General features: G+C 39.6%; 1 protein-coding gene across 2 annotated transcripts in view; it reads right to left on the reverse strand.

The window, feature by feature from the left end:
- The window catches only part of LOC115226437 (zinc finger protein 93-like), a 12722-nt gene extending 184 nt beyond the window's left edge, over positions 1–12538 (reverse strand). Inside the window, exons 1-2 of one of the 2 annotated variants that reach the window (XM_036515424.1) lie at positions 12404–12538; positions 1–1708 (exon numbers count right to left, since the gene is read on the reverse strand). The exon at positions 1–1708 is cut by the window's left edge and continues 184 nt beyond it. In XM_036515424.1, coding sequence (XP_036371317.1) covers positions 572–1708; positions 12404–12409 — 1143 coding nt within the window. In that variant the 5' untranslated portion in view covers positions 12410–12538 and the 3' untranslated portion in view covers positions 1–571. Of the gene's footprint in view, positions 2238–6054; positions 6178–12403 lie in introns of those variants that run through there. The other variant, XM_029797433.2, reaches the window with a different exon arrangement.
- Between the last annotated feature and the right edge of the window lie 474 nt (positions 12539–13012).

The following is a 13012-nucleotide window of genomic DNA, read 5'->3' on the forward strand; positions in this document are numbered from 1 at the left end:
TTACTTCACCAATACAGATATAGTTGTAGTTATATAAAATATAGTTTGGGGAAAGTCAACAGTTACCTCCACTTTTCTGTGTGTAAATGTTTACGGTTTTATATATTCTTTCATAGAAAGAACTTTGGTAAGAATGCTGTATCTAGATTTTAAATAGGTATGCCATATCCCTGTGAAGAAAACTGAATGGATTGGTATGACTTCAGCCACAAAATTCTACCTTGGAAAGGGAACCATAGTGAATATATTTAGAGTTATTGGTAGGGCCACAAAGTTGCCCTTCCATCGGCAGAAAAAATGGGCTTAACCCTTTAGCATTCAGATTATCCTGTCAAATGTAATACCTACTTATTCACATTATTTTCAATTGATCGTACATTATCTTGTAGTTCTGAGATTTTCATGATGAGATTCCTTATTTTTAGGACACTGTGGAGTAGGTATGAGAGACTGCATCCGGCTGGTTTGACCATAAAACAGGTTGAATATTTAGGCTGGATATGGCTGGTTTGAATGCCAAAGGGTCAAAACGTTTGTTACTGTGTTGTAATCAACTCAGACACTGATGCGGTTACACTCCTGTATGACTAACTACATGGGTAGTTAGGTTACTTTTCTGAGAGAAAGACTTACCACAGATATCACACTGATACGGTTTCTCCCCTGTATGGATACGTATGTGTTTAGTCAAATCATCACTTCGAGCGAATGCTTTACTGCAGATATCACACTGAAACGGCTTTTTCCCTGTATGAAGACGTTTATGCCTAGTCAAGTCACTACTTCCAGAAAACGATTTACCACAGACATCACAACGATATAGTTTCTCTCCTGTGTGAATACGCTTATGTTTGGTCAAGTCACTGTTTACAAAAAATGATTTATCACAGACATCACAGCGATATAGCTTCTCTCCTGTATGGATAGATTTGTGTTTAGTTAAGTCACTACTTCTAGAGAATGGTTTACTACAAATATCACACTGATACGGCTTCTCTCCTGTATGAATGCGTTTATGTTTATTCAGATCACTACTTCTAGTGAAGGCTTTACCACAGACATCACAGTGATATGGCTTCTCCCCCGTATGAATACGCTTGTGCTTAGCTAAGTTATTACTTCCAGTGAATGACTTACCACAGACATCACAATGATATGGCTTCTCTCCTGTATGAATACGTTTGTGTATACTCAAGTCATTGCTTTGCGAAAATAATTTGTCACATACATCGCAGTGATACAGTTTCTCTCCCGTATGAGTACGCTTATGTTTAGTTAAGTTACTACTTCCTGAGAACGATTTATCACAGATATCACAGTGATATGGCTTTTCACCTGTGTGTATACGTTTATGTGTAATCAAATTACAAGCTTTGGAGAATGATTTATCACAGACCTCACAGTGATATGGCTTCTCCCCTGTATGAATGCATTTGTGAGTAGCCAGTTTCTCACTCTGGGAGAATGATTTACTACAGACATCGCACTGATATGGTTTCACTTCTGTATGAATGTGTTTGTGTTTGATTAAGTGTTGATTTAGAGAGAATGATTTACCACACGTATCACACTGATATGGTTTCTCACCTGTATGGATATGCTTATGTTTAGTTAAGTCACTACTTCCGGAAAACGATTTATCACATATGTCGCAATGATAAGGTCTCTCGCCTGTATGAATGCGTTTGTGCTTAGTTAAAACACCATTCTGAGAAAAAGATTTCCCACAGACATCACAATGGTATGGCCTCTCACCTGTGTGAATACGCAGGTGAGTGGTAAGGTTACTCTTCTGGGAGAACGATTTTTCACAGATATCACAGTAGTGTGAAGATTTTCTTACTTCGCTTTGCGTCTTTTCAAGAGGTATCAATCCTGTAAATTCACACATTTTCTGAATAATTTTCTTTTCTCACTCCAATATAAGGCTATTTTTCTGGTTTTTGTTTCTATAGTTTACACTTTATAAACAATTTCACTGCTATATTTTCATTAACTGTGATCTTAACTGATATTTGAAGATGCTGGAAACTCTTTGGAAAATCAAATGCAAAATCATCTGATACAGATACTTCACACAGCAATGAAGAAATATTTCACAATAAGTCAATAGACGTTTGTATAAACAGGATCACAAGAGCTCTGTATAACATTTTTTTTTTTAGTTTTTAAAAGATGATAATTATTGATGATGTATCTGTGTAGCGAATTCTTTCATGCCAAAGTTTTCTGATAATCTGAAATAAAACAAAAACAAATAGTATAAAATATTAAAAATACTTAAAATGCAGAATCAACAGCAAAAAAATTTATATTTATATTCAGTTGCAGGAGTAGCTGTGTGGTAAGTAGCTTGCTTACCAACTACATGGTTCTGGGTTCATTCCCACTGTGTGGCACCTTGGGCAAGTGTCTTCTACTATAGCCTCGGGCCGACCAAAGCCTTGTGAGTGGATTTGGTAGACGGAAACTGAAAGAAGCCCGTCGTATATACATGTATATATATGTGTGTGTTTGTGTGTCTGTGTTTGTCCCGCCAGCATCGCTTGACAACCGATGCTGGTGTGTTCACATCTCAGTAACTTAGTGGTTCGGCAAAAGACGCTGATAGTACTTAGCCTTGTAAATGACAAATATATATACACAGATAGGCAGAGAGTGGCTGTGTGGTAAGTTGCTTGTTTACCAACCACATGGTTCCGGGTTCAGTCCCACTGCATGGCACCTTGGGCAAGTGTCTTCTACTATAGCCTCAGGCCGACCAAAGCCTTGTGAGTGGATTTGGTAGACGGAAACTGAAAGAAGCCCATCGTATATATATATGTATGTGTCTGTGTTTGTCCCCCTAGCATTGCTTGACAACCGATGCTGGTGTGTTTATGTCCCCGTCACTTAGCGGTTTGGCAAAAGAGACCGATAGAATAAGTACTAGGCTTACAAAGAATAAGTCCTGGGGTCGATTTGCTCGACTAAAGGCGGTGCTTCAGCATGGCCACAGTCGAATGACCAAAACAAGTAAGTAAAGTACACAGTAGAGAGCCAACACAAGACCATTGAGCAAATCATCACAGGAGGAGTATAAAAACTAGCAGGTCAGATACTCTTGCTGCCAGAATAATCCCCTTCTAAAACAGCTTTCAAAAGGGAAAGAGTGGAAGAGTAGACACCACTTGGCATAGAACATTCATAACTAACACAGAGACAGGGCAATATCACATAGCTGGATGCACAGAATACTGCAGCCAGCAAAAACCAGTGGCATCAACTTGCTGTCCAATGTACTCAAGAGTATAAGAGTGACACTTAAGACTCGAACAACTGGACTTTACATTTTAATTTGTTGTTTAAATTATATCATACAACCTTTCTTTCACTTTCTTTTACTTGTTTCAGTCATTTGACTTAATTAATGTTCGTCCTTCGGTTCGAAGATGACCAACTGACATCATCTGATGGAACTGGCGCCATGAGACCGGAGGTGGCTGGTGAGGCCAATCCGGGCAAGGAAGCCCCTCCCACAGGTGGGGCAGAAGTGGGTAGGGGCCGTGCTACTGGTGCAGGCGGCTCTGGCTTTACGCATCTGACGTTTCTGCTCCGCTGACCGAATCCGTCCCTCCTCGGCTGTCCCTGCTCCCACGGTGATTGCGCTGCGCCAGGATGAGCGGTTGGCAGCAAGTGTCTCCCAGGTCTCTGTTCCGATGTAGTCATTTGACTACAGCCATGCTGGAGCACCGCCTTTAGTCGAGCAAATCGACCCCAGGACTTATTCTTTTTGTAAGCCCAGTACTTATTCTATCGGTCTCTTTTTGCCGAACCGCTAAGTGATGGGGACCTAAAAACACCAGCATCGATTGTCAAGCAATGTTATGGGGACAAACACAGACACACACACATACACATATATATATATGTGTATATATACAATTAAGGGCTCCTAAATTAAGATGCCGAGTGCTGGGAACACAAAAAGGGGATGAATTTATCGAGAGTGAAAATAATATTACTACCCTTCTTGTTTATATTCGCATATATGTGTATATATATATATATACATATATACAATGTTTAGCCCCTTGTGGGCAATAAAGAAATATATATATATATATATATATATTTGTTAGTACATGATATTGATAAGACCCAATGAAAGCAAAATGTACCTGCAATTCTTGCTAGCCACTGTTGGGATGATCATCTCCCTCTGATATGTAGTGTTTTTAAACACGGCATATCCATAAATGAAGCTATTTCTAAACGAACACCACAGTAACTTGCTCTTCAACAATGTATTTACATTAAGTATGATGCAGAGAGAGACTACTGTAATGTATATTAAACTACACAAAAGTAGATGATATTTTCCATTCTCAAAAATTGTCTTCGTTGATTTTGACCCAGGTGAGACTTGACTGACGAAATTTATGATCCAAGGCATAAACAGCTATGATCTTAACTTTGGCGTCGTATATTCACTTCTAAATTATCAAATTCGTCCTCAACTTTGAAACTTCCATCCATTCATTTCCCCCACCGGATATTTCTGGGAGGGTAGTGTGGGATTGAGCCACCGGGTACCTCAATAGACGTCATTGATTGGTTGAAATTGCCGAAATGCAAGAAATAGCTTACAAACTACAGAATTTTCTCAAGAAAGCCAAGAGAAAAAGATGTTTTATGTAACACATTCTACCAGTATATGAAGTTTAAAAGTGTTTAGTTACAAAGAAATTATTAAAAAAATCTTCCGGTCAAAGTGAAAAGATCCTGTTCTTGATCTACCCCTAGGTCTCTTGCCGGTTGGCTTAGCTTGAAGAATCAGTCTTGCTTATTCTTCCCTGTGACATTCTAACCACATATCTGTAGTACCAGAGCTGTGACCTACGGCTTGACCTGAAGACTACCTGATCTCTGAGTCACACACCATGTAAAACAACGTTACTCCAGAGATCTATCTGAAGACATCTCGGCCAGCTGTATTCGCCATGATACTTTATGGGGTCATTAACCAGCTGTCAAGATGAAAGATCTATTTCTTTATGGGGTCATTAACCAGCTGTCAAGCCGAAAGATCTAATTGATAGCAATTTCAGTGTTATTTCTAGCAGACTCGACTTGATCGATTGTACAGCAACTTGAACTTGCTATGCAGGGACTCCATCGGCGGATAGATGTTTAACCACAGGTCAAACAGGAATGAGCGCATTTATGATCAAAAGCAGGTGAGTTCCACCACCTATTTCTTTACTACCCACAAGGGGCTAAACACAGAGAGGACAGACAAACGGACTAAGTCAATTACATCGACCCCAGTGCGTAACTGGTACTTAATTTATCGACTCCGAAAGGATGAAAGGCTAAGTCGACCTCGGCGGAATTTGAACTCAGAACGTAGCGACAGACGAAATACCTATTTCTTTACTACCCACAAGGGGCTAAACACAGAGGGGACAACAAGGACAGACAAACGGATTAAGTCGATTACATCGACCCCAGTGCGTGACTGGTACTTAATTTATCGACCCCGAAAGGATGAAAGGCAAAGTCGACCTCGGCGGAATTTGAACTCAGAACGTAACGGCAGACGAATTACCGCTAAGCATTTCGCCCGGCGTGCTAACGTTTCTGCCAGCTCACCGCCGCCTTCCACCACCACCAAATGTTATCTGAATTTTATAACATAAACAAAATAACAAGAAGCGACGGAGTTATGGAAATGCCTATCGCTACCTTCGCGAGAAAGAGAAAAATAGCACAGAATCAAGGAAGGGACGGAAAATATAGATAATCGAAAATTTTGAGAAAATAAAAAAGGTCCTTTGATAATCGTAATTTCCAGTGTAAGAAACACGAATTCTGAAATTCGCCAGGCATCATCTGATTAGGTGATCTTTTTCCTTGGCTGTGAAGGTGGGACACGGCTACACACCCACGCCTCTGCCATAGAAACATGTTGATGAATGGGGAAAAAACGAACGATCGGATGGGAAAAACAAACAAACAACGTTACCAAAACAGTAATAACGGGGGAAACACCCGAATGGAATAAAGAAATACCTTGTGTAAACCTTTATCAGTAAATAAACGGCTGAAATTGGTGAATCGGAGCTCGTCTCAATGACTTACTTTCTCTATAGAAGATATGGCGAAGGAAGTGAATTGTTGTGAGCTCATTGGTCAGTTTTTTAGTCAGGTGATATGACGTAAGGCGAAAAACTGACGGGAAAGGAAAAAGAGATCTCTTAGATAATTTAATTATTCTTAATGTATGTATATATATATATATATATATATATATATATATATACATATATATATATATATACATATATATATATATATACATATATATATATATATATATATATATATATATATACATATATATATATATAATATATATATATATATATATATGTATATATGTATATATATATATATATATATATATGTATATATATATATATATATATATATATATATATATATATATGTATATATGTATATATATATATATATATATATATGTATATATATATGCTTTATTTAAAGCAGCAGAAAATTCAACAAAACCTGTTACTCTGAGTTTCACGTTCCCGTTCGTCGGACAGGTTTTGTTGAATTTTCTGCTGCTTTAAATAAAGCATATTACTCTACCACTGGTATTTGAGTACTCTTTTTTCCACCTTGTTTCACATTTATGTGTTTACTCCGGTATATATATATATATATATATATATATATATATATATATATATATATATATATATATATATATATATATATATATGTATGTGTGTGTGTGTATTATATATTTCTTTACTACCCACAAGGGGCTAAACATAGAGGGAGCAAACAAGGACAGACATAGGTATTAAGTCGATTACATCGACGCCAGTGCGTAACTGGTACTTTATTTATTGACCCCGAAAGGATGAAAAGCAAAGTCGACTTTGGTGGAATTTGAACTCAGAATGTAACGGCAGACGAAATACGACTACGCATTTCGTCCGGCGTGCTAACGTCTCTGCCAGCTCGCCGCCTTATATGTCTTGGTATAATAAGTATGGTTGCACTCTCGATCGCTTCGACGAATGAGTGTTCCGATACAGCATTGTTGCACAATGTTCTCAATTCATTGTTGTGCTGTATCATTTCAGAGAGAGGAATACAGAACTATTAGGGATTTGCAAATATTGCCGTAGAGATCTCCGTTATCTTGCACGTCTTTAGTGTGTCCTTATAATGGAGCAGTAGGTGACCTTATATATATATGTATACGTGGTTGTCGTTTTGATAAATAAACAAGTCAACGTTCTAATATCATAAAGCTGATAGACCAACTAATGTGCTTCTCCATTTTCTTATTTGTAATATATATATATATATATATATATATATATATATATATATATATATAATATAGATAAAGGGTGAAATATAATTAATTTAATAAAATCAACAAATTTCACCAAGTAGTTTTTCGGTATGGAAAAGGACCATATTCGGTAAGAGTTAATATAATTATAACAATGAGGGTCTTGGCAACAAGTTGCTAGACCACATAGCGAAAGTATTAGAAATAGCAGCTAGATATATATATATATATATATATATATATATATATATATATATATATATACACACACACACACACACATAAACACTCTTCTGCTAAATATTAATAAATATACATATACTAACATTTTGTGGTCTCTTTTTTCTGTTTGCCTCAGTATGTATGTATGTATGTATGTATGCATGCATGCATGCATGCATGTATGTATGTATGTATGCATTTATGTATGCATGCATGTATGCATGCATGCATGCATGTGTGTATGTATGCATTTATGTATGCATGTGTGTATGTATGTCACTTTCGAGTGGTACTGGTAACATGTAACCCAGTACAACCTGTTGCATGGTTGGTTCGTCGGCGACTAAACCGGAAACCCCACCAAGCTTGCTTGCTGAGGAAGGTGTTTATTGGACACCCTGCGGGATGAAAAACAAAACCCGTCAAAGGGCAGAGGAACTCTTGAGAGTCAACAGCCATCCAATAAATGTCTTAAGGCTGTATCATGCGTGGGGACATAGAAATAATCGGACTGAATACCCGATCACGCGGTTAAACCATTGGGAGTGAAGGACTCCTAGCCTTTGTTAGGGCATCCTTCTAGGAGAAGGTAATTGGGATAACTCCGATATAAAACCTGCGGCTCAGTGGTTACCGATGATGTTGACTTTTTCTTCATTTCGGATTATGGCTGCTGTTGCTTAGTGAGTGGGATTGACTCAGTGCACAGCCTTTTCTCACTTTAAAAAAAATCTTCTTGCACAGGAGTGGCTGTGTGGTAAGTAGCTTGTTAACCATTCACATGGTTCCGGGTTCAGTCCCACTGCGTGACACCTTGGGCAAGTGTCTTCTGCTATAGCCCCGGGCCGACCAATGCCTTGTGAGTGGATTTAGTAGACGGAAACTGAAAGAAGCCTGTCGTATATATATGTATATATATATGCGTGTGTGTATGTGTTTGTGTTTGTCCCCCTAGCATTGCTTGACAACCGATGCTGGTGTGTTTACGTCCCCGTTACTTAGCGGTTCGAAAAAGAGACCGATAGAATAAGTACTGGGCTTACAAAGAATAAGTCCCGGTGTCGATTTGCTCGACTAAAGGCGGTGCTCCAGCATGGCCGCAGTCAAATGACTGAAACAAGTAAAAGAGTAAAGAGAGTAGGCATTGCACGATAACAACATTGATTAAGCTTCGTGCAATGGCCATACTCAATAACGAAGGGGCAGCCATCATATATGTATGTATGTATGTTTGTTTGTATGTCCTTTTTTTCATCATTTACTTGTTTCAGTCATTAGACTGTGGCCATGCTGGGGCACCTCCTTGAAGAATTTTTAGTCAAATAAATTGACCCCAGTACTAATTTTTTGAAGGCTGGTACTTATTCTATCAATCTTTTTTCTTTTTTTTTTGCTGAATTACTATTTACAGGGACATAAACACACCAACACCAGTTATCAAGCAGTGGCTGGGGAAAGACACAAACACATACACATATATGTTTAAATACATACATAGGCACAGACATGGCTGTGTGGTAAGAAACTTGCTTACCACACTTTCATTGCTGATACCTATTTCTTTACTACCCACAAGGGGCTAAACACAGAGGGGACAAACAAGGACAGACAAACAGATTAAGTCGATTATATCGACCCCAGTGCGTAACTGGTTCTTTATTTATCGACCCAGAAAGGATGAAAGGCAAAGTCGACCTCGGCGGAATTTGAACTCAGAACATAACGACAGACGAAATACCTATTTCTTTACTACCCACAAGGGGCTAAACACAGAGGGGACAAACAAGGACAGACAAACGGATTAAGTCGATTACATCGACCCCAGTGCGTAATTGGTACTTAATTTATCGACCCCGAAAGGATGAAAGGCAAAGTCGACCTCGGCGGAATTTGAACTCGGAACATAACGACAGACAAAATACCGCTAAGCATTTCGCCCGGCGTGCTAACGTGTCTGCAAGGTCGCCACCTGGTATCACGAGATACCAGACGACTAACTTCTGTCTGGTATCTGGCAGTCACTGATACCTGTAGGAAAGTGTGTCAATAGCCAGCTGGAGGAGGTGTCCTCCTGGGGCTACAAGCTACAGTAGCATCCGCCCTTGAAGGTTAGCCACATTTAAGTGGCAAATATACTTCATTATATTAATTACCTTAAAATAAAATTGCCGTTGCCAGTCTCGCCTGGCCCCGTGCTGGTGGCACATAAAAAGCACCGTTCGATCGTGGCCGTTTGCCAGCCTCGTCTGGCACCTGTGCAGGTGGCACGTAAAAAGCACCGTCCGATCGTGGCCGTTTGCCAGCCTCCCCTAGCACCTGTGCAGGTGGCACGTAAAAAGCACCGTCCGATCGTGGCCGTTTGCCAGCCTCCTCTGGCACCTGTGCAGGTGGCACGTAAAAAGCACCCACTACACTCACGGAGTGGTTGGCGTTAGGAAGGGCATCCAGCTGTAGAAACACTGCCAGATCAGACTGGAGCCTGGCGCAGCCTTCTGGCTTCCCAGATGCCCGGTCGAACCGTCCAACCCAACGATGATGATGATGATGATGATGATGAAATAAAACAAATTTCTCATTTATGCATTTATTTATTCATTTGCATTTACTCAGGAGATAAACTTCATTTTTTTGTCTTTTTCACTTCTGTAGGATTTAACCCTTTAGGGTTCGCATTATTCTGCCAAAATTAATCCTTTTTCATCCACTTCGTTTTGATCTAATCATGCATTAATCTTGTAGCTATGAGATTTTGATGAGGTAGCTGTTAATTTTTAAAACGATATTGTAGGGTTGGTGTGAGAGACCAGATCTGGTCAGTTTGACCATAAAACAGGCAGAATACCCTTGGCCGGATATGGTCAGTTTAAATGCTAAAGGGTTAAATTAACAGATCACCATAATTTTTTTCAAAACAACCACCAATATCTTGTATGCGTGTGAGAGAAAGAGAAAAGGACCATAATGCAAAACCAACACAGAGAGTAATATTTTCAATTTTTTTTATTTTACTTTTGGATTATAAACTATGAAATAAAGTAAACATGTATTTTCCCCCAATAATGTACACACACTATATTTCGATTTTTTTAAACCGTTAGTCTCTCACGAACACAAACCCACATCTTGCATTTTGTGTTGTTGCCAGTGCCGCTGGACTGGCTCCTGTGCAGGTGGCACATAAAAAGCACCATTTGAGCGTGATCGTTGCCAGTGCTGCTGGACTGGCTCCTGTGCAGGTGGCACATAAAAAGCACCATTTGAGCGTGGTCGTTGCCAGTGCCGCTGGACTGGCTCCTGTGCTGGTGGCACATAAAAAGCACCATTTGAGCGTGATCGTTGCCAGTGCCGCCTGACTGGCCCTTGTGCTGGTGGCACGTAAAAGCACCCACTACACTCTCGGAGTTGTTGGCGTTAGGAAGGGCATCCAGCTGTAGAAACTCTGCCAGACAGTTTGGTTACCCAGTCATCAACTGCATCTGTCCTCATCCCCAGCTGTTTTGACCAGGTCTTGTCACTGGATTGAAACTAGTCATGGATGAGAGAGTGAGGTTGACAAAGTCACCACGCAAGCCATCAGTCATCTTTAGATGACTAAGTGGACCTTATCACCCTTAGAGATGAACATGGCACATAATGTCAATTCTGAAGGAATGCTTTTATGAAAAATATCACAGTGCTAAGTTACCACACAGATATAGATATTATTGTGACACTCTCGGAGTGGTTGGCGTTAGGAAGGGCATCCAGCTGTAGAAACTCTGCCAAATCAAGATTGGAGCCTGATGCAGCCATCTGGTTAGGCAGCCCTCAGTCAAAATCGTCCAACCCATGCTAGCATGGAAAGCGGATGTTAAACGATGATGATGATGTGACACTATTAAAATACAATGTTGAAAGATTGTTAAGCTGTTAAATCTTTGCAGTGTCAGTACATCTATGGATATACAAACACAATTTTACATGGAACAAACTTTGGCATATAGCTTTAGAATAGCTACATTATATACGTGCCGGTGATACGTAAAGCACCATCCGTTCGTGGCCGTTTGCCAGCTCTGTCTGGCCTCCATGTCGGTGGCACGTAAAAGCACCATCCGTTCGTGTCCATTGCCAGCCTCGCCTGGCCCCGTGCCGGTGACACGTAAAAGCACCATCCGTTCGTGGCCGTTTGCCAGCTCTGTCTGGCACCTGTGCGGGTGGCACGTAAAAAGCACCCACTACACTCACGGAGCGGTTGGCGTTAGGAAGGGCATCCAGCCGTAGAAACACTGCCAGATCTGACTGGGCCTGACGAAGCCTTCCAGTTTCACAGACCCCAGTTGAACCGTCCAACCCATGCTAGCATGGAAAGCGGACGCTAAATGATGATGATGATGATATACTTGCATCTGGTAAGAGGCAACTAAATAGTTGCTATCTGGTCAAAAACATGAGTAAAAATAAGATTAACCACAACTTTCACAGGGGAAATAGTCTTAAGACATTTGTTAAGAATGATTGTTGAAATTGATAGTTACACTTCTGTATGAATACACACATGCCTAGTTAAGGTACTTTTTTGAGAGAAAGACTTACCACAGATATCACAATGGTATGGTCTCTCTCCTGAATGAATACGGACGTGTTTAATTAAAACACCATTTTCAGAGAATGATTTATCACAGATATAACAGTGATATGGTTTCTCTCCTGTATGAATACGTTTGTGTATAGTTAAGTTAATACTTTGAGAGAATGATTTACTACAAATATCACACTGGTATGGCTTCTCTCCAGTATGAATACGTTTATGTATAATTAAGTTACTTCCATAAGAGAATGATTTACCACAGATATCACAATAATAGGGCTTCTCACCTGAATGAATGCGTTTATGTATAGTTAAGTTACTATTTCGAGAGAATGATTTACCACAGATATCACAGTGAAATGGTTTTTCTCCTGTATGAGTAAGTTTGTGTTTAGTCAAGATATCATTTATGGAAAATGATTTACCGCAGATATCACAGTGATATGGCTTTTCTCCTGTATGAACACGTTTGTGTGTAGTTAATTTACTTCTCTCTGAGAATGATTTACCGCAGGTATCACAGTGATATAGCTTCTCTCCAGTATGAACACGTTTATGTTTAGTTAAGTCACCATTGTCAGAGAATGATTTACCACAGATATCACAGTGATACGGCTTCTCTCCTGTATGAATGCGTGTATGTCTAGTTAAGCTACTACTTTGAGAGAATGACACACCACAGATATCACAGCGATACTGTTTCTCCCCTGTATGAATACGTTTGTGAGTAGTTAATATACTGCTTTGAGAGAATGCTTTACCACAGATATCACAGTGGTATGGCTTCTCTCCTGTATGAGTACGCTTGTGTTTTGTTAGGTTACCTTTCAGAGAGAACAACTTGT

This window comes from Octopus sinensis, linkage group LG30, assembly GCF_006345805.1.
Source record: "Octopus sinensis linkage group LG30, ASM634580v1, whole genome shotgun sequence".
In the NCBI taxonomy this organism is placed as follows: Eukaryota; Metazoa; Mollusca; class Cephalopoda; order Octopoda; family Octopodidae; genus Octopus; species Octopus sinensis.